At 32.0% G+C, this 22,648-nt stretch overlaps 1 protein-coding gene and 1 pseudogene across 1 annotated transcript; one reads left to right on the top strand and one right to left on the bottom strand.

Moving 5' to 3' along the window:
• The first annotated feature begins 11,195 nt into the window (after window positions 1–11,195).
• LOC21410825 (probable LRR receptor-like serine/threonine-protein kinase At1g56140) lies at window positions 11,196–19,224 on the top strand. Its single transcript, XM_024163386.1, has 23 exons — window positions 11,196–11,300; window positions 11,929–12,112; window positions 13,043–13,114; window positions 13,260–13,331; window positions 13,457–13,528; window positions 13,655–13,726; window positions 13,837–13,908; window positions 14,295–14,366; window positions 14,458–14,529; window positions 14,608–14,679; window positions 14,772–14,843; window positions 14,934–14,999; window positions 15,087–15,152; window positions 15,518–15,562; window positions 15,810–15,874; window positions 16,016–16,395; window positions 16,479–16,677; window positions 16,914–17,090; window positions 17,366–17,484; window positions 17,576–17,789; window positions 17,915–18,146; window positions 18,238–18,388; window positions 18,664–19,224. Exons 3-23 carry the CDS (start codon window positions 13,056–13,058, stop codon window positions 19,063–19,065), a joined length of 2,751 nt encoding a protein of 916 aa, XP_024019154.1. The 5' UTR covers window positions 11,196–11,300; window positions 11,929–12,112; window positions 13,043–13,055; the 3' UTR covers window positions 19,066–19,224.
• Window positions 19,225–20,855: 1,631 nt separating this feature from the next.
• Window positions 20,856–21,705, bottom strand: LOC21399304 (annotated as a pseudogene).
• Window positions 21,706–22,648: the final 943 nt, after the last annotated feature.

Raw genomic sequence — 22,648 nt, forward strand, 5'->3', positions numbered from 1 at the left:
GCCAAGTTTCTCAATTGTCTGCTTGTTGCCTTGTTGGTCCCAAGTGATCTTGAAACGACATTGTTTAATTTAGAGAAAAAATCAAAAATACCACTCAAGATAAAATATATATATATATATTATTTATGTCATTCTATTAAACGACATTGTTTAATTTAGAGAAAAAATCAAAAATACCACTCAAGATAAAAAAAAAATTATTTATGTCATTCTATTAAAAAATAAATAATTATTATTTAATTAATAAGAAGAAAATAAAAAGCTATAATAGCACTAAATTATTTAGAATGACATACATAATAGATTGGTACAAAACTACAAACTTTGTACTTTTCTCTGTAGATAGAGGTTAGGGGTCTAAGGCTTAGTTTGGTAGTGCTGTAGATTTTGAAAAAATTACTTTTAGCTGTGCTGAAGAAAGAAGCAGCTGTTACAAAAAGCTGCTGAGTGTTTGGTAAACTATAATTATAGTAGCTGTGCTAGTTCTAAAATCAGTGTAATAGCGTTTGGTAAATTATGAGGTTAAATTGTTATGGATAGTTAAAAATTACGACTATATTATATTATACTATAATATAATATATATATAATTACAATATAATATATATTTATTATTTTATTTAATAAAATAAAAAAATAATTATTATATAATATATTATATAATTATGATATAGAATATAATAATATTATTAAAATAATAACTCTTGAAATCAATAGGGAATACCTCTGCCATGATGTCTTCAGTGAATGGCGGCTCTGTTTCATCCAATATGTCTCTTACACCTTCCGGCAAATTCTTATTGGCTTCTATTTCATCCATTAGCCTTCGCATCCTTTCGAGCTGCTGCTATTTAAAAAAAAATGAAAACCCCAGAACTGCAACAATATTTCGAAAATGATACCAACTATAAAAACGATGATAACCTTAAAGAACGACATAAATATGAAAAGAGACAAGAGTCACAAGACCTAAGCAAACGACAAGAACCAGGGAAAGGACAATACCAAGGAGGTAAGAAAACCATACCAAACACAAAAACGACAATAATTTGTACAGTCGACAAGAACGTCAAAATCGACATTAACTTGTAAAATGACACCAAATACAAAGCTAGAACAGCAAAATTAGGATGAATAACTTCGGAACCATTCAACCAAGTTATTAGAGGAATATAACTTTTTCATTTGTTTTTTGGTTAGTTTCTCAATTGTCTGCTTGTTGCCTTGTTGGTCCCAAAGTGATCTTGAGACGACATTGTTTAATTTAGAAAAAAAATTAAAAATACAACTCAAAATGGTAAAAAAATTTATTATTTATGTCACTCCACTAAAAAATAAATAATTGTTAATTAATTAATAAAAATAAATTAAAAAGTCACAATAACACAAAATTATTTAGAATAACATACATAATAGACTTATATAAAACGGTAACAAATTATATACTTTTCTCTATAAATAGAGGTTAGGGGTCTAAGTTTTCTTTGGTTATTGGACCTCAACAACAAAGACTAGTATTTCTCATGTTTTCTTTCCGAGGTTATCCAAACATGAGCTAAAAATTCTGAAAAATGAAAATCTATTATCATTTATATGTGATGTTGTAATCATATTCGAGTTGCCAATTTGGCATCGTTTCCCAAGAAATGAAAAATTGACTTTGAGGGTGATATGAAAATTCATGTTGATAGTTCAATAAGCTTTTGTGAATATAGCAAAATTATGATTCATGTGTGTAAGCGACGAAGCTTCAATGCCCAAAAACAATTTTTTGTTCTTACTTGTCGGTTGTATTAGACACGTACAATAAGTTAAAAATAATTATTGCCTTAACTATTGTTGATATGATTTGTTTATTCTTCTTCTTTGTTTTTTTTTTTTCAACTTTTGTTTTCTCAAGTCTGATGCAAATGTGTTCTTTATACTTTATACCAATAATCTATCGTCAAACTATTCAAAAAGCTTTTCCAATTATTTTATGTCTATTTGCCTATTTTATTTGTGCGAACGCTGCTAATTAATTAACCTTTCAAAACTAGACTTTTCATCTACAAAGAAGAAGATGCTAGACGACTAAAGATTTCCATTGGATATTATATTTAAGAGGTGTTTTGGTGGCGGCCAAACAACCTAATATTACTACATGTATTTTCAGTAGTAAAAATTTAAACGCTATAGATAACTTAGTTTTAGATGTTAGTTTAAAATTGTTAAACCTACTCTTTAGGTGTATGAATATAGATTTTTACTCTTTATTTTTTTTATTAATACTCTTTTAATTAATATAGTTATTTGACTAAAAAGTATATTAATTAATAATAAGTTGTATGGTTGAGGAAAAAGAAAGAAGAATATTCTTTAGGTGTATAACTTACTGTGACACTTTTGAGGGTTATTTATTATTTAAATTATATTTTGAGCGTGTTTAACATTGTACCTTAAATTCTGAATTCATATTGTAAATTTGTTCCTCTTGATGTTAAAGTCGTTAACTTACTGTGACACCACTTCAGTTGACAAAAATTGGGATTAAAGCTTTGTTGGCAATGTGGCTTAATAGTTCGACTTAATTTATTACCAAATGCATAATTCATTTTGTTTTTTTTTTTAAGATAGAATAACCATTGAAAATTTTTATTTTTGAAATAATCGGGAAACGGTAAATTCAGTGATCAATGTTTAGACTTACAACATAAATTTGAAATTCAAAGATACAATTTCGAGAACATCTTACAAATTTTTTTTTTTTATAAATCATTATTTTCACCCATAACTGTAAAACTTTAGTGCTAATCTCACTTTATTTAAAGTTTTAAAGACTATCAGTTTGGCCATGAATTTTCATGAGTCAATCATTTAATCATTTAGGTTAGAATTTTCGTTAAAAAAACAGAAAATGGGAATAATCTCTTTTGTAAACTCAAAACTCATAATAAAATAGTAGGTCAAGTGATAAGTCAGACACCATCTGGATAGTTTAGTAAATGTATTTTTTTTTTTTTATTCTCATGTAACGTTCTTCTACATATGAGTCATTCTTAACTTGTTCAAGTATAACAGTCAATATTACATATGTTGTCTACACTTTGTAATGCTACATTTAAGTAAACTGAGTGTTATAAACACGAATAATTACTAACAATGTTACACAATAATATGAAAAACATCACACTTACTAAAAATTGTTGTGGGTGTTTAATTTATGATCAGTCTGACATTATTGTACTGTTAAAAATTTATATTATTGTTGTGCTGTTAGTAAGAAATTGTTGTGAGTAAAGACATGTATGTATTTGATAAAATTGTTTTCAAAGTTACTTTAAATACCAGAAACAAAAATTTACGTGTTTAGTAAATTATGTATAAAATTTTTGTGAAAATATATAATAACAACATACTTTAATACACATTTATAATTAATTTTATTTCTATTTTTATAGTCAATATTCATAATATTATACACTAAAATACTAAAAAAATATCATTTTCATTTTATTAATTAAAATATCTCTAAAAATAATTACCGGTAAGAGAAAGTACACATTATACCTAGAAATTTCCAAAGAGTAAGGAAATATCTTCACTCGTATAGCTTTTTGTTAGAACCCATTTAGTTATGGAGCATTCATTGTGGGACCCAGAGGGTGGAAAAAGAGTATTCCTTATATTTTTTTGTTGGCTATTGGTACGGTTTGTACAAGTTAAAAAGTTTGAATAGACGTCAACCTATAGAATGGGTCATGCACATTGCACTCTCTTCAAGGGCGCGTACGAGCGCATGCAAGTTGCTCTAATTAGTGGAACGCCCCAAAACAGGCTAAGCCTTTCAGCCTTTTAACCTCAAATCACTGCTCTAATTAGTGGAACGCCCCAAAACAGGCTAAGCCTTTCAACCTCAAATCACAATCAATGAACGCATGCAAGTTGCTCTAATTAGTGGAACGCCCCAAACGGGCAAGCCTTTCAACCTCAAATCACTGCTCTAATTAGTGGAACGCCCTAAACGGGCAAGCCTTTCAACCTCAAATCACAATCAATGAATGTATAGATTGCAGTTTGATTTATGAATTTAAAATTATGATTTAAAATTATGTTTAATTTATAAATTTAAAATTATTTTTAATTTATATGTATTTTTTATGAAAAAAAATATTATAATAAATTATGAATTATAATTTAAATTATTGCACAAATACATTAATAAAACGCAATGTAAATGACCTATGTACAATACCCTGAAAACCATACCATTCAATTAAGATCTTTAGAGGGATATAACTTTTTTCATTTGTTTTTTTGGTTTAAATTCAAGCCAAGTTTCTCAATTACCTGCTCGTTGCGACATTGTTTAGTCAAAGTCTTCTTTGTTGATTGGACTTCCACAGCAGAGCAGACTAGTATTTCTCATGTTTTCTTTCTGAGGTTATCCAAACACGAGTTAGAAATCAGAAAAATGAAAATATATTACTATATATGTTGTTATATTATCAAGTTGTCACTTTGGAATCTTTTCCCAAGAAATGAATTAATTGACTTTATACTTGGGGATGATATGAAAATTAAAGTTAGTAGTCCTATAAGCGTTTTGATTCAGCTTGAAATTAAAGATATATTTCCCAAAGCGATCTAAGAGGTACGTATTTATAGTATGCACATTTTTAATTAAAAAAAAAGTACTCATATAATTAATAAGCCAAGTATTATAAAACTATCAACATGAGATGCAACTTGTTCTGAATAATAGGCCAAGGAATTATATAACTCAAAAGTCTTTGTGATGAAAACTCCAAGTCAACCAACCTCGACTAAGAATATTCTTCTTTCGTTTTCCTCAACCATGCAACTAATTAGTCTTAAATATCATAAGTTAATTTCGTTAAGACGAAGCACTAACTTTTGGATTCTTTAATTGGCCATTGAAGTTCAATATTCTAGGGTGAGGGTCATCTTGATCTTTTTTTGTTAGGTAGGCTGAAAAAAATATTGATTTGCTGATCATATAATAGCTTATCTGTGCTACAACTTGATCCTTAATTGTTCTTTATACCAAGAAGCATTGGAAAAAATAAAGTTAACACATGGCATTATCAACTATGACATATTTTTTTATTTAGACAGAATTTTATTTTATTCATTTTCTTTCTAAACGAAAAGGAATAGTTAATTTCACATAAAGAAATGTCTTTTTTTAAGAAGTATAACGATAAACTTATTTATTTATTCATTACGGATTCCCCTTTTTACTTGTGAAGGTTGTTTGGCGGCCGTCAGAACACAGATGGCATTTAGTTGTTTGGTGTTTACTTTTTCTTCTTCTTAATTAGCAGCGTTCACACAAATAATTTAGCAAATAACTTTTTGACATAAAATAATTAAGGCCCCGTTCACTTCATCGATTCGAGTTTAGAATTTGAGTTTTGCTACAGTAAAGTTCTCAGAAATAGTCACATCTAACTTTTTTACTACAGTAAAAAGTTCTCACATAAAATCACATCTCAACTCGAATTACAAATTCGAATCAACGAAGTAAACGGGAAAAAGCTTTTGAAATTTATTAGTTTGAACGATTTATGGATTATTGACATAAAGCATAAGGAAGACATTTTCATCACATTTGGAAAAACAAAAGTAAAAATAAAAAACCAAGAATAAACAAATTAAGTCAAAAATTAAATCGAGTTTTAGGTTAAGCTCACTTTGCCCCTTAACTAAAAACTATCAACTTGTCATCTAAATTTTGAGCAAATCTACTTAATCCATTAAGTTAGAATTTTGTTAAAAACAAACGAGTAGTGAGAATAATCATTTTTTTTTTTTAAAGAAGCTTTCTATGGGAGGTATCATGATAAGTAAAGATATATTTTTCTAAATATTAAATCTAATCAAGATAATATAAATATGATAGTTTAAGTAGGTTATTTTTTTTCAATACCTGCCCTGAAAATTTTCTTCTATAAAATCAAAATGGATGATAAAATAGTAAATATCCCGTAATAAATATTTGATGGGATCCTTTTAGTTTTGTGTTTTGGGAGTTTTTCTTGTAGAGCTCAAAAAAATCTACTGAAAAAAATCTTATTTACAGTTGTAGGTTATCAAAAAATTGTCTGTATTGCACATATATATTTTAATTTAATATGATTTTAATGAAATCAAACTATTAGAATCTAGCTCTACTAGCAAACATGTCCTATATTAGGGAAATTTCCTTCTTATAAAACCCCTGTAGTTTTGAAGCATTTGTTGGGAAAATTTACCTGAAACCTAAGTAAATAATAGAGAATGAAAAATAACAAATAAAAAATAAAAACAATATTCACACTAAAAATTTTATATAAATTTACTAATTTAACTGTGTCACTAACTATTTTAGAAATTCGTTATAGAAAAAAACACTTAATCTTATTTTCTATTTCTCTCCCATTCAAAATATATTTCCTAACATTACACTCCAATTTTCCCTAAAAAAATTCATGATAAACAAATTCCTTAACATTAGATATTTATAAAGTACAAAAAACGCCAAAAAAAAAAAACTTTAGAAAAACTCAAAACTGGAGCCCAACCCTTTGAGGTACGTCGCAGAGATGACAAAGACCTTTCTTGCCATTGGTGAGTTTTGTAACAAGTCACAATGTTTGAATTGACGTCAACCCCTAGAATGGGTCATGCGCATTGCACTCTCTTCATGGGCGCGTACGCGCGCGCGCATGAAAAAGCCCTTTCAAATCACAATCACATGACATGTTTTCTTATCCGTAATAAAAATGAGAAAGATTCTGAGAATGTTTGATAGAGAAATTTATTAGATTTGTGATTTATTACAGTATTTTTTTTTATAAAAAATACACATAAATAAAAAATAATTCGAATCACATGATTTGAATTCTCCAACCAAACATCTAGAGTGGATAAGAATTAAAATAAAAAATTAGAATTAAAAATTAGAATCAGGATAAGTTATTAATTTTTAAATGTTATTTATTTATGTTTTAGGAGTTAGAGTCAGAATAAGTTTTAATCTCATTCATGTATTTATTTATGCTCAGAACCATAATAAACTGTTATAAATTTACTTACCTACTATTGTAATGACTGAGAAAATTCCAGACTTTAAATAATACAATTTATTTATTTAAGCCAAGGATTTTCCTAGAAAATATTATGTGACTGAAGGATTTATGGAATCAATATCTGTATTCCTAAATTCTGTAGCAGATTTCATGTTAAGTTCATGTTTTTGATCAAGTAAATTCGATTGATAAATTCTTGCCGTACTTTAAGGCGGAATAATTTTCAATACAAGTATAGTTTGAGAATCTTAATTTCAAGAATCTCCAAATACAGCATGATGTTAGCAGCGTAAAAAAAACGCACTGACATTTTTAAAGAAGAAAAAATCCTTAATTGCCAGACAGCTTGGTTAAAGTCACAAGAGAAATACCTATAGTAGAAGGGTACAATGTGAGCTCGGGAGTTGACACCGTCAGAAACAATGTCATTCCCGGGATATAATGCAGAAAAGTTAAATTTAGAATTTATTCAGACTAGAATTAATTTCAAGACTTGAAGCAGTTTAAGATATTACGCGAGTAAGAATTCAACGTGACATCAAAGCAGACGAGGATTTAACAGTTGAACTGTAAATAAGCAGTAGAAAAAAAACCGTCAGAAACAAGAATTTCCTGTCAACTAAGTACCCTTTACAGTCAGTATTATTTTTACCTGATTCAAAGGTAACCTAAGAGAGTGGACTAAAGTACAAGGGGTAGGATTTATTTCTCTCTCTCTCCTTCTCCACTTTGGCCGGCCATGCATAGAAAAAATAGAGCCAAAATTGACTAGTTGAGTGTGCTAGGGGATTACATGGTAAGGTGTGATAGAATTGTGTCAAATCAACTATTGGACATAAATGCTTACCACACTTCCTTCTTGAAGCACTCCACCGGCCATGTATAGTAGAAATAGAGCCAAAATTTAGCTAGTTGAGTATGTTAGAAGGTTACATGTTAAGGTGATGTGATGGTAGTGGTTGAAGGGGAATTAATGGCAAAATGGCTTCTTCTTTTCTCCTTCCAAAACCGGCCAAGAAAGGGGGATTTGAACCAAAAATTTGGTTGAATGATGATGTGAAATTGGAGTTAAATAAATGATCACCAAGTTGCCTATAAAAGGAACCAATATAGGATAAGCTTCATTTTTTTTTTCTTCTATCTTTTTCCCCACTCAAAATCCGGCCACACTCTCCACTCTCTCTCAAAATATTTTCTCCCACTCTCCTAATTTTGAGCCACTAGCAAACCATAGAAGAAGAGGAAGGAGATCAAGGGATTCTAGGAGGAGACTAGTCAAGCATTCTCCAAGGGTAAAGAAACTCTAAATCCCCTCTTTTTTTCATGTTTTAGTAAAGTTTAAAATGTAGAAATATTCCTCTTAAATTTCCTTGTACTTTTTAGTTCCAAACTATTAACAAATCTTAGAGGAGTTCAAAGGTTTTCAAGAGAGAGAGAGAGTTCTTCAAGGGTAAGTTCTCAAACTCTTCTCCATTAATTTCTAGCCAACTTTAAGCTTGGATTTGTGGATGTAAATTTGTGGTTCTTGAGAAAGATGTGTTGTAATAAGGGTGTGTGAGTTTTATGTTAGTTTTGTGAGTTTTGAGGTTAGTATGATTAGCAATATGTGGTATGATTACGTTCGGTTTAAGTTGCTTATTTTGGGTTAGAGAAAAAATTTTCCGGTTACTTTGAACGTGAAAACGAGGACCCTAGAGTGAGATTTTTAGATGTTTCAAAGCTTAAACTTATAGTCCCCGATATTTTAAACGTTTTATGTGACTATGACAAAACCTAATTTTAACTCTAAATGCAAGTTTTAAGCCATTTTTCAAAAACAGCACAGGCAGTCCCAAAACAGTTTCGGGAACAAAACTAGTTCAGCCAAACGAGACTTTTAGAGGCTGAATCTCAATTTTTCATAAAAATGACAAGTTTAGATTTCGACAAGACGAATAACTTTTGTGAAGAACAGATTTTCAAAATCCAATCCTAAGATGTAGTAAAAAGGTAGATTTCTGAAAAGGCACAGTTTTTGACTAAAACAATTTCAAGAAAAACAGTAGCTACGGTTTTCGGCCAAACGGGGCCTTTAGAGGCCGAATTTCAACTTTCACCAAAAATGACAATTTTAGATCTCGACGAGATGAGAAATTTTCATGAAGAACAAAATTTTAAAATCTGACTCTAAGATATAGTAAAATGTAAATTTCAAAAACTGTACAGTTTTTAACGAGACAAAACTAAAATAATGTCGGTTTCAACAAAAAGTTATAAAAGAACCCGAGATAGAATTTCAGTAAAATACAATGACATTAAACCTCATTTTAATGAAATTATTCATAAATGAAGTTTTCAAGAAAAAATGCTTTCTTTAAAGAATATAGTGGTTTACCGAGCGAATTATCCCGACGGGCACCTACGAGCCCAATACGATAGGACCGTAGAATTTTGAAGATTTAATGTGGGTCCAACACTCACATTAGTTTAAGAGACTCCGTTGGAGTATAAATTTCAGCGCGTAAAAGTTAGAATGTCATGTATAAGTCCTAGGCCGAATAGGGCTTTAATATCATACCAAGGGAAATTAAGGAAAATAAGATTATGAGGATTTATTAAATTAATCTTTATTATCCTTTAGTAAATGAAAGAAATATATGCCTTATGGAAAGGGTTATATTTTTCTTCATAAGTTGCTAAAATAGAATAGCAAACAACAGTTAATCTCACACTCTTAATAGGTGTTCAATTTCAGAAATAAATAAGTAAGAGAATAGACTGTTTGGCAAAAACTTGATCTCGTTTTTTCTATATGAGCACATTATCTCTAACAAATCTCCTAATTTGAATATGACAATCAAATCTTCTTTCAAAATCATCTCCATGAAATCCATATCCATCAAATCCTCATTATCTCATATCAAAGTCAACCAAATCCGCATAAGTGAATGCATCGAGAAATCCGATCCTTTCCATAATTAAGCTAATCAACTTTTTCTCTTCCTAATAACTCGATCGTCAAATTTGTACCATGATCACATAGTACTTATTTTTTGAATTTAAAGACACGTACCAAAAACAACCCAGCTAACAAAATACCTAACATTAATTATTGAATTCTTTTTGGGTAAATGAGAAATTGTACCATGATCACATAGTACTTATTTTTTGAATTTAAAGACACGTACCAAAAACAACCCAGCTAACAAAATACCTAACATTAATTATTGAATTCTTTTTGGGTAAATGAGAAATTTTTTTAGGTGAAACACCGTTGGTTTGTCATAAATAAACTAGTTTATCAATGATTTACTAATGATTTATCATTCATAAACCAGTAAATCATTAATTAAAATTGGTTAAGCAATAGCCGATATTTAGTTAATAGGTGATAAACCACAAATCAGTACATCGTGATGATTGATTAACCATTTCTCAAAAGGGTCTGGGGGTTAGCATTTATACCCATAGGAATAAATTGCTCTTCGAGACATTTTGACTATTAATAAAGATTTATTTATTTCATATATTTATGTATTGTCCTCTTTACGTACAAATTAGTTGAATGTATGATAAACAAACTAAAAGTTGAGATTGTCATTCTAAATCTTTAGATCATGCATGTAATGAGAAGAACATGCAGAAGATAAGAATCTAAAGATAATAGTCTAAATAATATGATCCGCAATTGAGAGAATAAAGTTGGACGCTTTATCCATGTTAAGATTTTTTATTCTCATGTAACGTTTTTCTACATATGAGTCATTTTTAACTTGTTCAAATATGACAGTCAATATTACATATGTTGTCTACACTTTGTAATGCTACATTTAAGTAAACTGAGTGTTATAAACACGAACAATTACTAATAATGCTACATTTAAGTAAAATGACCTATTCTATTATTATTATGCAGCATATTTCATATATATATGTATATATTTCGATAGACAGATAGATAGTTAGATACACTTGTTGTGGGTCTCTGAATAGCTCTCGGAATATTTAAATCTAAGTTCTCCCTCTATATGATGATCTGATCTCTTTCACTTTCCTCTTGAGTTTGGTATATTCTTCATATTAAGCTGTAGCAGAGAAAGGGTCAAGGACCTGCAAATTAATTCATGTCAGGAGTTTCACTTTCATCATCAGCTAATTTTCACGTCTTCACTTTCTGGGTTGCCTTCGTCCTTGTTCTCACAGCTTCTTTAACAAATGAAACTCAAGCCACCACAGATCCCTCTGAAGGTCCTCTCTCTCTCTCTCTCTCTCTCTCCATCTTTTTCCTCTCAGTGTCATTTTTGCAAAGTTTAATCAACAAACTAATGTACATATGTTGCAGTTTTTCATCTTAATAATTAGTCCCATAGGAGATAACTAGTACGCGTTCATAAAATTTGGTTTATTCTTTTCAAACAAAAAAGAGAACTGGGTTTATGGTTTTCATTTTTTTTTTCTTTCATAAGTGGGTTTATACCTGGCAGAAAGAACAACCTTATTTGGCGGAGAAAAAAAAAGTCATCTTTATTTAAGTAGCAATTTTGCAGCAATTAAATTAAGTTCATTAAATTTGTGTACAACATGGCAATATTTGGTGGGATATAGCAATGGCGGTCGTTATGAATATTTTTTCTTATCCTTTGCTTTTAGACACATGACATATTAGTTAACTTTTGAAGAACAATAATATAAAATATTTGGCTGCAGAACAATAATATAAAGAACAATAACTTTTGAATTATGTTGATACAAGCGTTTTCAATTTATGTATATTTTTTAAAAAAAAAAACATTATAATCAATTATAAATCATAATTTAAATTAAAAATTAATTTTCTTTCTAAACGTCCCCTAAATAATGTACAATTTGACTGCAGTGAGAGCCTTGAATTCAATATTTGACCAATGGAACATAAAGGCTGACACTCAACAATGGAATACAACTGGGGATCCGTGCAGTGGAGCCGCCATAGACACCGCCATCGGCTTTGATACATACAATCCCTTTATCAAATGCGATTGTTCTTCCAACAATAATTCTCTTTGCCACATCACCCAATTGTAAGTCCTATTTATACGTGTTACGTGTACATGTATGTTTGATTGTATAATATTATGAGGGGATATTATTACATTTGCCAATTGATAAGATGATATTGATAGGGATCTCAACTATATTATTTTTTTTGGGTTAATGTCAATTTTAGCCCCTAGACTATATTTTGTATTCCATTTTGATCCTCAAACTTTAATATGTTACCAATTGCACCCTAGACTACGTTTTTTGTTTCACATTTGACCTTTATTCACAAAATTTTTGACAACTCGAGAAAATCAACTACGTGACATTCACATACTTAGTTAATAAGAGAAAAGAGATATTTTAAAACTTTATTCTCTACTCATTAGCTTGCTGCTAACAAAGTATGTGAGGGTTAAATTTAGTTTAGTTCATCTTAATTGCTTCACGAGTCTAAAATACCCTTCATTAACCAGTAATGTGAGGTTCATACGGTTAGTTCCATTGAGTTTGTAACGATTTCATGACCACAGGGCCAAAATGAGACGAGGAATATAGTTTAGGCTGTAATTTGTAACATTAATCCAGAGGCCAAAAGTGATAAGTGAATTATCATTTTCTGATTAGTAAATCTCTTTGCAAAAAGTTGTAATTACGAATTAAAAATTGACAACTTATTTGATACATTACTTGGTACGTAAAAATTTGAAAGATAAATTAGGATCTACAGTACTGTTCTATGTAACATGTCTTATGTGTCTTGTATTTTCTATTTTTAGATAAGCTCTAGATAATAAATAGAAAGATTACTTATAAAATTTTTCTCAAATTATGATCTTTATAACACTTTGTCTCTGATTTTTTAAAACATAACGTCCGTTGCTCTAAAATATGAAACGTCCATTCGCTATGTAGTTAACGTCAAATACTTTTATTTTTGTGTTTAATTTGTCACCAAAATTTGGTTGCAGGAAAGTATTTTCAATGGATGTTGCTGGGCCAATCCCAGAAGAGCTATGGAATCTGACCTTCCTCTTCAGTCTGTATGGCTTCTCTGGCCATTTTCATTGCTCCTTTCTCTTTACAAAATCAACGCCAACTTCATTTTCTGTTTATAACATCAAACTATATTGTTTGTCACATGGAAAAAATTCCACTAAAATTAGGCTTATATTCCTTTTGTTACAGCATTTTGGGCCAAAATTACTTGACAGGTTCTGTTTCTCCATCCATTGGCAATCTCACCCGCATGCAACACTTGTAAGTATACTAAAAATCCAGCTTGAATCTAACAAGAAAATGGACATATTTATGTTACAAATAAACATTTTTATTTATTTATTTATTTATTTCATTTTTGGTGTTCTTTGTTTGGTTACTATCAGGAGATTTGACCTAAATGCCTTATTAGGGGAGGTGCCAAAGGAACTAGGACAACTTACTGATCTAATAACTTTGTGAGTAATTGGCATTCTCAAATCTCAATAGCAATCTTATTATATGTTTTGAAATTTCCATTTTGCAGTTAAAAAAATTATACACAATAAATTGAATTATGTCACTTTTTTTTTTCTTTTTTGTAGGTCTTTTAGTTCAAACAACTTCTCTGGTCCTCTTCCGTCTGAGCTGGGGAGCTTGTCAAAACTAGAAAAACTGTAATTTTGTCAATCTCTTTTTCTTTCCTACTTTCTTTTTTCTTTTCTGATTTAAGTTTATCATATAACAATTTTACTTGTCACTGAAATTTGCCTTGTTTATTTCACAGTTACATTGATAGCTCTGGAGTTAGTGGAGAGATTCCTTCAACATTTGCAAATCTTCAAAGCCTCAGGATACTGTAAAACCTTCATCGTTTGTTCTACACAAATTAATTGATATCTTAATATATATATATATATATATATATAGACTTGTTTTCAATAGTTATTGGTAGTACGTTTCATCAGTGGTTACCATTAAATAAGGAAATTTAATAACGTAGCCTGATAAAAATTCAGATTCATTAAATGTCATTAATTTTTTTGTCAACTATCTAATTTATTATAGATGCCGGATCAATATCTTACAACTAAAATAACAATACCCATTGATGAGTAAATATTCGAGTAACCATTAAAACCACACCCATATCACTGAAATGGAGAGGAAAAATAAGAATAAAAAAACAATCAAACTCTAGAATTTTATGATTGATTTCTAGTTACTTTTGTGTGTTTTCTATAGGAGGTTTCAAGGAAACTCTTTTGAAGGGCCCATTCCATCAACATTTGCAAATCTAACTTCTCTATCAGACTTGTGAGTTGCTATATAAATAGGCCTACTGGTCACTTTCATGTTTGTCTACAGATTCATAGAGCTAACTATCTTGTGTCTGGTATGTCGATAGGCGATTGAGCGAAGTGTCGAATGTGAATTCTTCTCTCGCATTTATCAAGGACTTAAAGTCTCTAAGCACCTTGTAAGCGAAATGTTTTTTCTACACATAATCATATAATTCATAACGCATCTTTGAGCAACTCATTTATGTCACCTGTAGGGTGCTGAGGAATAACAACTTCACTGGTTCGATTCCGTCAGATATCGGGGAGTACCAAAAGTTGTTACGGCTGTAAGTTGAGCCCAACTTTCGGATGTAAATATGTGTTTGTAGTTTTCTAGCTTTTCTTTTTAAGTCATGAATTTTTATTCTCTTATTTCCAGGGACTTGAGCTTCAACAAATTAAACGGACGGATTTCGGACTCTCTTTTCAACTTGAGTTCACTCTCTGATCTGTAATACATCTTCTCTATTTGATTGTATCAGATGCCTCGTGACAGCTAATCTCAATGAAATGAATCATATATTTCTTTTTCCTTAATCAGGTTTCTAGGAAACAATAGTTTGAATGGTTCACTGCCCCAAGAAAAAAGCAAATCTCTTCTCACTATGTAAGTATACCACTAGTTGACTATGTTTAGAAATGGTCATGGTAGTGAATCAAACATTTATGGTTTTGTCCCATGTTATGCTTGCAGAGATGTTTCATACAATAATCTAGTGGGCAGCATTCCTTCGTGGGTCAATGGAACAAACTTAAAGATGTATGTCATTGGCTTGCCTGATATTCAAGTAAACATTAAAGGGCTCATTCGTTTCGTTGGTTTGAGTTTTCAGCTCGAGTTGAAAAGTTAATTTATGTGAGAAAAAACACTGCAGCATAAAAAGTTGAATTTGAATTTTTTTGAGAGAAAACATTGTAACAAAAGCTTGAGTTGTGATTTCGACCAATGAAATGAACGGGGCCTTAGTTTTCTTTTCTTTTCTTATTTGTTAAATTTGTGGTAATAGTATATGCTCTTCGTCTATTAAGTAATGAGCTTGTCTTTTATACCGCTAGCTTGATTTCTTTACATGTTAGGATAAACTAATATTTCTTCTCTTCTTCTTTTCTTGTTCTTTTATGCAGTAACCTGGTTGGCAACAACTTTACAATACAAAGTTCAGAGAACAGGTGATTCTTCTCTAACAATTGCATTCTATTTGCACATAATCTACTACACTACAAGTAATATATGTTCAAAACTTTTAAGTAGTGTTTACTCCATTTGTTTTTGCTTCTCTTGGTTGTATCCAAACAAATAATATGCTCAAATGACACTGCTTAACCTTCTTTCTCTGCATCACTGCAAATGGCTAGTGCTTGTTCTTCAGCAAATAACTTCATATTTTATCTAAGTTCATTCCACTTCCTCTTTCAGAGATCTTCTTTCAGGATTGAACTGCCTCCAAAAGGATTTCTCTTGCAATAAAGGCAATCCCATATGTAAGTAGAATTCACACTTGACTTGATTGTATTCCATTCAAATAGTTGTGAGCGCTTGGCCATTTTTAATGTGCAAAAGAAAACACCCTTTTCCCAAAACATATTAGATAAATAACAAGATTTGTTTGCACTTCTATGAAGATTACAACTTTGGAGTTAACTCTGGTGGTACTCAAATCACATCATCTGATAGTAGCATTGTGTATGAAACGGATAGTGAGACTCTTGGTCCAGCTAACCACTTTGTGACCAGCACCAACAGATGGGCAGTTAGCAATGTCGGACTTTTTGCGGAAAACAACAATGCTATTTATACAAGTTCTTCTTCGGCTCAATTCACAAATACTTTAAACTCGGAACTTTTCCAGACATTAAGGCTTTCTGCCTCGTCGTTGAGGTACTATGGCCTGGGACTCGAGAACGGTAACTACACCGTGCAACTCGAGTTCACAGAAATAGCTATTGAGAACACTCGGAGTTGGAAGAGTCGCGGAAGGCGTGTATTTGATATCTACATCCAGGTATTATTCTTCACCAAATTGGTCTCGCATTATGTTTTATGACAGAGATAGTGCAACTTCTTTTTCTCACTATTCTTGGATAGGGGAATCGTGTTTTGAAAGATTTTGATATCCGAAAGGAGGCTGGTGAGATATCCGAAAGGGCTGTCCAGAAGGAGTATAAGGCTCTAGTGTCAAATAACTACCTTGAAGTGCATCTCTTTTGGGCCGGGAAAGGAACTTGTTGCATACCTCAACAAGGTACCTATGGACCTTCCATTGCAGCCATCAGTGCTACCCCTGGTAACAAAATTGTCCCAAACATTTCATTTTGGTTTAAGCATTTAGGGTCCGTTTGGCACATGAACTTAAACCCATAATTTTGATTCTGTTACGGAGTTTTTCATCTCACAAAGAATTTGAATTTAAAAATTTCTCTCACGAAGTTCCAGCCAGTGAATCAGAATCACTGACTTGAACACGTGAACCAAATGGACCCTTAAAGACTGTTATTAATGATGTTTTCAATATTGTCACAGATTTCACACCAACTGTGAGTAACAAGCCTCCAAGCAATGAGTTCACACCAACTGTGAATCAGAATAGGACAGGTCTGATTGTGGGAATTGCTGTTGGTGCTGGGGTTTTAGTCCTGTCTGTTGTGATCTTCTTTATTATCCATAGAAGAAGAAAAGCTAAAATGAGTAATGATGAAGGTAACTATTTCTTTCTCTTTGCAGGTTTCTTTTCTTTTTCCTGACTTTTAAACTTTTTTTCCCTATTTTATGAGTTCTAACAGTTAGTAAAAAGAAAAAAGAAGATTTTTAGTTTAAGTAAGCAATAGATAAACAAATAAACACTTGCACTTGCTTCGTTTGTTTCTTAAGGAAACTATTTGTAACTGATCTCTTTATACATTGTTAGTTTCTGCAAGAAAATATAGGGGGAAAAATAAAAAAGAAAAGCATATTGACTTTTAGTTGATTTGCAGAGCTCTTGAATATGGATGTGAGACCATTCACCTTCAGTTACGCCGAACTAAGGTCGGCGACAAATGATTTTGATCCGACTAATAAGTTGGGAGAAGGAGGATTTGGACCTGTCTACAAGGTATTAGTTACTCTAATTAGACTTAATTATAATCTGAAGATTAAACAATTGACCTTTAGTAGCACCAAAAACTTTGAATTTCTTTTCACAGGGAACACTTGCAGATGGAAGAGTTATTGCTGTGAAGCAGCTGTCTTTGACTTCCCACCAAGGGGAAAAGCAATTTGTGACTGAAATCGCCACAATATCCGCTGTTCAACATCGAAACCTGGTGAAACTCCATGGATGTTGCATTGATGGAGACAAACGACTTCTTGTTTATGAGTACTTGGAAAAGAAGAGTCTAGATCAAGCATTATTTGTTGGTACAAGAAACATTTTTTTTTCCTAAACAAGTACATGTACATATAAATCTTACAAAAAAAAACAACATTAAAACAAATTAGTGATCAATCTAATAATTTCTATGGCTGGCCTGGATGTTATTCAGGAAACCATAGGTTGAACCTGAATTGGTCAAGTCGGTTCGACATTTGCTTGGGTATAGCAAGAGGTCTTGCTTATCTTCATGAGGAGTCGAGGCTTAGAATCGTACACAGAGATGTAAAGTCTAGCAATATTCTGCTTGATTCTAATCTTGTCCCCAAAATATCGGATTTCGGTTTGGCCAAACTTTATGATGACAAAATGACGCACATTAGTACTCGCGTTGCCGGGACAATGTAAGATCTCGAAAACCTTAGTTTTCTTTGTTACTTGTCAATGTACTACTGATCATTTGTCGACTCAAACTTACTGTTGATGATGTTCTAGTGGGTATCTTGCGCCAGAATACGCCATGCGTGGGCACCTAACGGAGAAAACTGATGTCTTTGCCTTCGGCGTTGTGGCTTTAGAACTTATCAGTGGCAGGTCAAATTCTGACACTAGCTTAGAAGAAGAAAAGGTCTATCTCCTTGAATTGGTAAGGAAAACAAACTTTATGAACTCTTTTACTTGGTTTCTAAATGAACTATTTTTCACATGTTCTTTGGATTTTTGCGTTGTTAGTACTTGAACTATTAGCATTGAGGCTGTTCGGACTACGAACTATTAGTACTGTATTAGATTGGTTGATAGAATTTTTTGCATCTTTATGTGACCTTTCGGTATTAGTTTTCATAGAAAGTTGGATTCTTGGCATTCAACAATCGAATAACTTTCTCAAGTCCCTAATGCAATTTGATATGAATTTTCTAGGCTTGGAATCTTCAAGAACAAGAGCGCGAAATTGACTTGGTGGATTCAGAACTATCGGAATTCGATGAGGTAGAAGTGAGAAGGGTCATAAGAGTCGCCTTTTTATGCACGCAAACATCGCCAACAATCAGGCCATCCATGTCAAGAGTGGTGGCAATGCTTTCAGGAGACATTGAAGTGAGCACCGAAATTTCGAGGCCTGGTTACTTGGCAGACTGGAAATTTGACGACGTGAGCAGCCTAATGAGTGGCATTGCAACTAAAGGAATAGATTCGAGCTTTTACGACTCATCCGTGAGCGCAAGCATGGTGACAGATGCAGTGACTATGACATCACCTAAAAATGGTGCATCTCGACCTATATGCTTCACAGCTCCATTGGTGAGGGAAGATGAAAATTGATAATTTGAGTTTGGATTTGAATATATTTTTGGTGATTGCAATTGTGAAAGTCTTGTAAATTTCACACACTAGTCCTTTGTTCCTGATGAGTACTATACGTAATTGACACTAGAGAAAATACATCCGTGGCTTTGCATAGTTAATGTACTAGTAATAATAAATTTATCCCATATATGGCAGTAAAGCTATTATGTAATTTAATAAAAGAGTAGCAAGCTTCTGAGCTAAAAACTATGAATTTTATTAAATAACTGAATGAGTGTCTGAATAAATTAATAGATCACGGAGTACATAATTTATAGCTCTCTTGTTATTTGATTTCTAATAGAACTGAAAACTAATCATTGTAATAGAACTAGAACTAATTGAAAGAAAAAAAAAATAAAAAATAAAAAAAATAAAAAATAAAATTAACACAAAATAAAATAAAGATAAAAGATAAATCCTAAATACCCTAAATCCTAACGTTTTCTACATCAGAAACTCACTCCCTTATGTTCTGCTTCCAAATTAGCAATATGCAAGGGTTGTAACTATATTAATGACGAGTTATGATAAGTTGCTACTAATGTGACTCTCATATTTAATTACAGGAAAACACAAAAAATAAGTTGTGAACAAGAGGTTGTCACTAAATTTTTAGATTTCTTTAGTGGTGTCCTATATAAGGGCTTGTATCTACAGAAAAAAAAAAAAAATATATATACATATATATATATATATATATTTTGAAGCTTCTCTTCATTATTCCAAACACACGATATGCTTTGATGATAATCCCCAGTTATCATTGCCATAGAAGGAGGATTTTCAGAAGATTACCAAAAATGGTAACCTTCCAGGTTACTTGTTAGAATCGCATTACTAATCAGCACAGCTGTAATAGCGGGCCATTATAATATTTGGTCAATTTTTATTGCTTAACTTCTTTTGTATTCCCATAACTCCTTATATCTGAAAATTTCATCTTCAAATGGAATTTGGAACTTTAAGTTGGAAGGAAATGTGACAATAATTGCATTTGGAACTTTAAGAGCAGCTTTGGGGTCATACTGTATTGTTGAACTTGCACAAAATTATTGAGCTACTTTTATAAAGTTGGTGTGCAAGTGGTTTATTTTATTTTTTGATAAATGCTCTCTCAATATTAGTGTGACAGCTACCAAAAATAGGCAAAAAAAAAAAAGGATGAAGAAAAGCAAAAAAGAAAAAGAAAGTAGTATCTAAATTAAACATCAAATGGCCCATTTCTAGATAAAACAAAATCCAGATCAGATCTAGTGAAGAAGATTTTCACACCAAGCAATCAGTCCCAAAACTTTTCTTGGCACCACAATAAATCACCAATATTAGCAGCTTTGGGGACCTACTGTATTGTTGAACTTGCACAAAATTAAAGTTATGCGCAAGTGGTTTATTTTATTTTTTGATAATACTCTCTCAATATTAGTGTGACAGCTACCAAAAATAGGCACACAAAAAAAAAAGAAAAAAAAAAGATGAAGGAAAGCAAAAAAGAAAAAGAAAGAAGTATCTAAATTAAACATCAAATGGCCCATTTCTATATAAAACAAAATCCAAATCAGATCTAGTGAAGAAGATTTTGACACCAAGCAATCAGTCCCAAAACTTTTCTTGGCACCACAATAAATCACCAAAATCAACCACCAAATGTCCCACATTCTATAGAGAAGACAAATTCCAAATTCCAAAATCAACCACCAAATGTCCCACATTCTAAAGAAGATTTCAATAATGCAAAGACTAGGAAAAGCAATGAATCAGTCCCAAAATTTTATTCATAATATTCTTATACACTTTCAACTTAACATGTTCACTAAAAGCAGAACAAGAGTATTCTGCCACAACCCAAAAAACAGAAAACCAACAAAAATCAATGAATCATCCCAATAATTCCCAAAATACCCTTTACCCCACAAAAAATAAAGGAAGAGACCCTAATCACACAAGATGACCCTTGTGATGACAAGAACAAAACAGGAAGCACTGAAGAAGAAGAGGGTAACAAAGTCCCTGGCTGACCACTTCCTCACCGGTTTCGCCTCGACGCGGAGACTCTTCGCCCGACGCAGCGCGTCGACCTCCTTCAGCAGGCCGAACTCGACGCCCTTCTTCTTCAGCTCCTCTACGCACCTCGCGAGGAGCTTCCCGTCCTCCTTCTCCCTCTCCAGCATCTTCTCGAGGTGGACCTCGGTGTCAGTCTTGTACCGGACGGCCCAGATCAGCCCCAACGAGAACAGAAGGGAGCAAAGCGACGGGATCCACGAAATCCTGCACACCGCGCCGCCTCCGTGCGGGGCCCACGAGGAGGCGGCGTTGAAGAGGATGACGAGGGAGAGGGAGTGGAAGAGGAAGAAGAAGACGTACAGATTGGTGATCTCCTTTCGAACCGAGTTGATCTGGGTCTCCTTGAGGGTTACTCGGCCGAGGATTAGCTCTTCCTCTTTGAGCCATTGCTTGAGGAGAAGCTTTGGGTCGGCGTATCGGCGTTTTGCTGAAGTGGGTGTGGGGTTTTGGGCTCCATGATTGACGTGCTTGTGCTTTGATCGGCCATGGAATTTGAAAAAGAGAGTGAGACAGAGAATAAGAGCAGAGAAAGAAAGAAAGAAAGAAAGAAAGAAAGAGAGAGAGACTTGGGGTTGAGGTTAACGGGCCAATGCTAAATCTGTATTTAAGTGTTGTAACGGTCGAATTTAGAGAAGTTTTCAAATGTGTGCTTACGAAAATACCCCTGGATCGAGGATGTATTTCGGAGATTGCCCGGCAGCTTTTTAACAGCCAAATTCGTAGTGTATGAAATTATGCATTCGTCCTCCTGGGATCTTTTAACGCCACAAGTTACAAGGGTCGTATAGTATGATTCAAAAATACTCGTCATTATAGTTGGAGAATTTTTGACAAATTCATTTCAGAAGAAAAATAATATATATATATATATTTAACAGAATATATTGTTTTTTAAACTGGACTGTTTCCATATCTTTTTTTTTTTTTAAATGGTTTTTTTCCCTTGGGAATTAAGAATTTTTACATTTTTCCAATTCAAGTTTAAAGTTCATAAAATAATGTGAATCAAATAGCTTAAATTAATACATCCTTTTGTTCAAATTTAATCTTCATATATTTTGAAATTCTTAATGCAAAAAATGGAAAAAAAAAAATTTCCCAAAAGTGATGATATATATCATATGGGGTCATAATTCAAATAAGTTTTAAGAAAGCTTCATGATGAAACTCATCATCATGATATATATATATATATAATAGTGATAGATCACTAACTGACATGTATAACACAAAGCTGCATTCAATATAGCGCCTTTGACAAACCTAATCATCTTTACTTTCAACTATATGTTTCTATGTACATAAACCACGCTTTCTTAGAAATTGTATGATATATAACGTAGCTCCACTTTCTCATGTGTTTCTTTTTTCCTTTTTTCTTTTTGGATTAATCTTGCCTTATAGAACAAGTAGTGGGGGTCCAATTAACACTTATATATATATATATATATATATATATATTTTTTTTTTTTTTTTTTTTTTTTTTTATGAAAAT

The sequence above is a fragment of the Morus notabilis genome, unplaced genomic scaffold (genome assembly GCF_000414095.1).
Source record: "Morus notabilis unplaced genomic scaffold, ASM41409v2 Scaffold1154, whole genome shotgun sequence".
NCBI classification, from domain to species: domain Eukaryota; kingdom Viridiplantae; phylum Streptophyta; class Magnoliopsida; order Rosales; family Moraceae; genus Morus; species Morus notabilis.

Excerpts from the sequence above, each read along its gene's own strand:
- LOC21410825 (XM_024163386.1), top strand. The coding sequence starts at position 13,056 with ATGGATGTTGCTGGGCCAATCCCAGAAGAGCTATGGAATCTGACCTTC. Across the intron at positions 13,332-13,456 it reads CTCACCCGCATGCAACACTT|GAGATTTGACCTAAATGCCT; the intron begins GTAAGTATACTA and ends GGTTACTATCAG. Across the intron at positions 13,727-13,836 it reads TTGTCAAAACTAGAAAAACT|TTACATTGATAGCTCTGGAG; the intron begins GTAATTTTGTCA and ends TTTATTTCACAG.